The sequence below is a fragment of the Aplysia californica genome, unplaced genomic scaffold, assembly GCF_000002075.1.
Source record: "Aplysia californica isolate F4 #8 unplaced genomic scaffold, AplCal3.0 scaffold00650, whole genome shotgun sequence".
Lineage (NCBI taxonomy): Eukaryota > Metazoa > Mollusca > Gastropoda > Aplysiida > Aplysiidae > Aplysia > Aplysia californica.
Genome location: NW_004797920.1, coordinates 112,971 through 117,491, shown reverse-complemented (window position 1 = coordinate 117,491; position 4,521 = coordinate 112,971). Strand labels below are relative to the sequence as shown.

The following is a 4,521-nucleotide window of genomic DNA, read 5'->3' as shown; positions in this document are numbered from 1 at the left end:
TTCTATGCAAAGCGTACGGAAGCGCTCATATGACCTTAGCAGTTGCGAGCGCCGTAAAACCTTATACTACTACTAAAGCGTACGGATCGGATTAACGAGCCGATTTCCTCTTTGGAAAGTAGTGGCACAGAGTTCCCCATGTCGTACGGATGCGATATTAAAACACGACGTACGGGTAGGTTTCAAACGAAATAAAGTCCTTGAAATGAGCAAAGCAGTATAAAAAGTGAATAATAGTATGACTCGCGAGGTGAACAGAAATGTTAAAAAATAGGTCCAATTTGTCAAAACAGTGTCAAATCATTGTATTGGTCCAATCCAATAATAATGATTTTGATGATGATGATGATTTTGATGATGATGATGATGACGATGATGATGATGATGATGACGATGATGATGATGATGATGATGATGATGATGATGATGATGATGATGATGATGATAATAGTAATGATAAGCATACTAATATAATAGTAATAATAAAAACAATAAAATAAAAATGATCACAATATAATGCTAATACCAATAAATCCAATAACAATGATATAACAATAAAAATAATAGTAATAATAATATAATAATAATAATAATATTAATAATAAAAAAATAACAACAAAAATACTACTACTACTACTACTACTACTACTACTACTACTACTACTACTACTACTACTACTACTACTACCATTACTACTACTACTACTACTACTACTAATAATAATAATGAAAATAATAATAATCTTGGAGTCAAAAGAAAAGAAGTTCAACAAAACTAGACGAAGTAACATAGATCAACGAAGGGTAAAGAAAAAAAAAACCCCAACAAAACAAAACCCCCCCCCCAAAAAACAACAACAACAACAACAGCAAAAAATAAAAATAAAACGTTCTTAAAGAAAGCCAGTATACCTGGTGAAGCAGCGAAAAATCAGGAGAGTGATTTCTTTCTCCAGCTGAAGTACAGAACACGGAAACTGACTTTTAATAAGTGAGAGGACGAAGTAGGATACACGCTGTGCCTTACCCACTGCAGAACACATTTTTTACAACAACACTCATAAAATAATAATCTTAACTCATTCGCTACGTATTATTTTCGGGAGGGCGAAATGAGATGATGACTAGTGCGCAGTCCACAGGTCTTTGGGACCATACATTCACATAAATATCAACATACCAACATTTTCAGTATGGTTTGTAGAATACATCTGTATTATTTATTTGTATATTTTTCAACTTTGGTTCCTGTAAGAGGCGATTATGCAACACAATTGTGATTGGATGCGTATAAAATTGGAAAATAAAAAAAATTATAATCTCAGGTGAAACTCAAAAAAATATGTTTGCACCTAGTCAAATGATACTTCAAAATAACCATAACTGTATATAGAACAGGAAAATATTGAAAAATGTGCAGTTATTTACATAAATTCCATAATATTTGTACATCCGATATTGAGAAAAAAAAAAAAAAAAAAAAAAAAAAAGGATCACAAACCGAAAAAAATACGCGTATTTTGTATGGAATTATTCAGAATTGTGTTTGGAATAAACCTTAACATGTCTTGAGAGCTACTTTTTGAGTAATTTCACCCAAAAGTAGTGATTTTGGGGAGAAAAAAATATTTTGACTATTTAGATATAGGCGTAGATCTAGCACTCAAAAATATTGATTTCTCAATTACAGTGCACCGGCAATCTGCGTCCTATAGTATCAATATTATAAAAAGATTCCTATATTTCTATAGTGGGCAAAATAATGATATATTTAGTTCTGTAAAAGTACTAAGGCTGCTGTCTGGGCTATAATTTTGGCTTCGCGATAAACAAAGTCGAATAAACTGCGAAATCGTGTTTCAAAACTGAATCAAAACTTTCGATTTTCGGTGGAAACGCTTGACCAACATTATATTATGACCTTTATTTTAACATGGATATGTGGATTGGAATAGAAACCAAGCTAAAATTGACGTCGACTCAGGCGCGGGGCGACTTAGCGTACTGACGGCACTTTAGCCGCCCCCCCCCCCCCCCCCCCCCACGGCTCGGCGTAGCGAATGAGTTAAAGGCTTGTGCGCTGAAAAAACATTTGGGACCGTTTCAGCGATCGATCGTCTAGAGAAAAATACGGTGTTCCCACTACGACGGAAGGGACTGTCTGATCAACACGATCGCCCGACTCGTTCACCTCAAAAATAATAAATTATGTATTTGTTTTCAGTTTCGGGCGACCGAGTCAGGCGATCGGCGCTATCCAGCCGTAGCGTAGTGTGCCCCACGTAAAAGGTGCAGCAATATTTATTCAAACGAGACTGCCTGTTCCAAAGAATGAAGGTCATTAGTCATGCAAGTTGGTCTGGCTTACTGAAATGGGCAGACAACACCAGTTCACTATGTTTACAGAACGTGTGCTTTGAAAACCCTTTTGGCAATTGTGTCTGACAGTTTGACATTGGATGAACGAGTTGCCTTCATTTGCCTTCAATTGCCTTCATCTATTATCTATTTGTGATAGCCGAATTTTGCTATTCAAAAGGCATTTTAATGGATGCATCGATCGACATGCAGTTTTCGCCAAAGAGATTCTTTAAAATATTCTCCTGATCATGACGCCCTTCGTTTTTTCAGTTTTGAGATAGTTTTGCTGGTAAAAGCTAAATTTCTTTATTTCGCCGCTCGCTTTTGTAGGCCGACGCTTCTGTCTCTGTAATTTTAGAAAATCCGGTGCGGAAGTGATATTTTGCGAGGCGCATTTTGTTTTGAGAGTATAGATCTAGATCTAGATCTTCTAATTTTTTGTATCTCTCAAGATTTATTGCTCCATTCCAGTAGAGTGTAAATATAGTAGGCCAATGACATTCAGTTGATGTTAATGCATCGATCATTCCTTTCATCGAAAGGGGCCCAGCTGGTTAAATACAGTGGAATCCTGTTATAACGAGACGTAGGGGACCGGTGCGAAATGTCCGTTATACCAGGATTCTCGTAATTAATAAAATCCCACTCACGTACACACAGACACAGAGAGACATAACTATATTCACATGCACCGACACAGGCACACACAGACACATACACAAACATACACACACAAACATACTCACACAGACAAACACTGACAGACACACAAACACGGACACAACCATACACACACACAGACACACACAACACACACAGGCAGACAGAGACACAAACAGACACATGCACAGACACAGACACAGACACAGTCACAGACATACACATACAAACACACATACACACACACAGACGCATACACAGATACTGACACAGATGCATACACAGACACACAGACTCACACAAACAGACAGACAGACACACACACACACACATACACACACATATACACAGACACACACATGCACACAAACACACACAGAACAACAGACACAAACACTCACACACACACAGAACAACAGACACAAACACTCACACACACACAGACATAGAGACACACACACACACACAGGCACAGACACACAGACACAAACACACACACACACACGTATATGAAATATATTTATGTGTATGTGTTATTTGTGTATGTGTGTGTGTATGTATGTATGTATGTATGTATGTATGTATGTATGTATGTATGTATGTGTGTGTGTGTGTATGTGTGTGCTTATATATATTATATTTTTTTATTGTCCTCCCCCAATATATTATATGTTTATACATAATATATTACACAATATATTTTTTGAGACACCCAGTATTATCAATATATTTACCCCCCTTTCCTTCCCCCTCCCATGGTAACGTCATGATACCAGGACCTGGTGGCAACGACACTGGATCTCAAGTGACCGGTCCCCCAGCCGTCCCAGATGTCTGTATGGACTTCGATGACCAGTGTCCAGAGCTTCTGGCTTTCTGCCAGGACGACACAGTTCTTGTGAACAGGCTGTGCAAGAAGTCTTGCAACACCTGCGGAATTGACACCACGGGTTGGTGATTTCTTTATTGTGTGCTCGTTTGTGGGTCTGTTTGCTTGTTTGTTGGTTTGTTTGTTTGTTCGTTCGCCTGGTGAACAGGATGCTTGCGATCTCTCTCTCTCTCTCTCTCTCTCTCTCTCTGTCTATCTCTCTCTCTGTCTATCTCTCTCTCTCTCTCTCTCTCTCTCTCTCTCTCTCTCTCGCTCTATTTGTCTATCTAAAAAATACTATATTATCTATCCATCCATACCCCTTCACCACATCCTTTCTCTTTAAACATACATGAAGAAATCTTTTAACACCTGAGGAATTAACACCACAGGTATGTGATTTCTTTCTTGTTCGTTTGTTTGTTGATTTGTTTCCTTTATTGTGTGTTTGTATGTTGGCTTGTTCGTTTGTTTGTTGATTTGTTTGATTTTGTGTTTGTTTGCTTTTTTGTTTGTTCGTTTGTTTGTTTGTTTGCCTGGTGAACAGGCTGTGCAAGAAGTCTTGTAACACCTGCGAAATTGAAACCACAGGTAGGTGATTTTCTTTATTGTGTGTTCGTTTGTTTGTTTGT

The 4,521-nt window shown here is 37.7% G+C and overlaps 1 protein-coding gene across 1 annotated transcript in view; it reads left to right on the top strand.

Annotated features, from left to right (window-relative positions):
• The window catches only part of LOC101858060, a gene marked incomplete at its 3' end in the record, with an annotated part of 28,329 nt that overhangs the window by 16,272 nt on the left and 7,536 nt on the right, over positions 1-4,521 (top strand). The window contains 1 exon segment of the mRNA XM_035972331.1: positions 3,798-3,971. Within this exon segment, the coding sequence (XP_035828224.1) occupies positions 3,798-3,971 (174 nt within the window).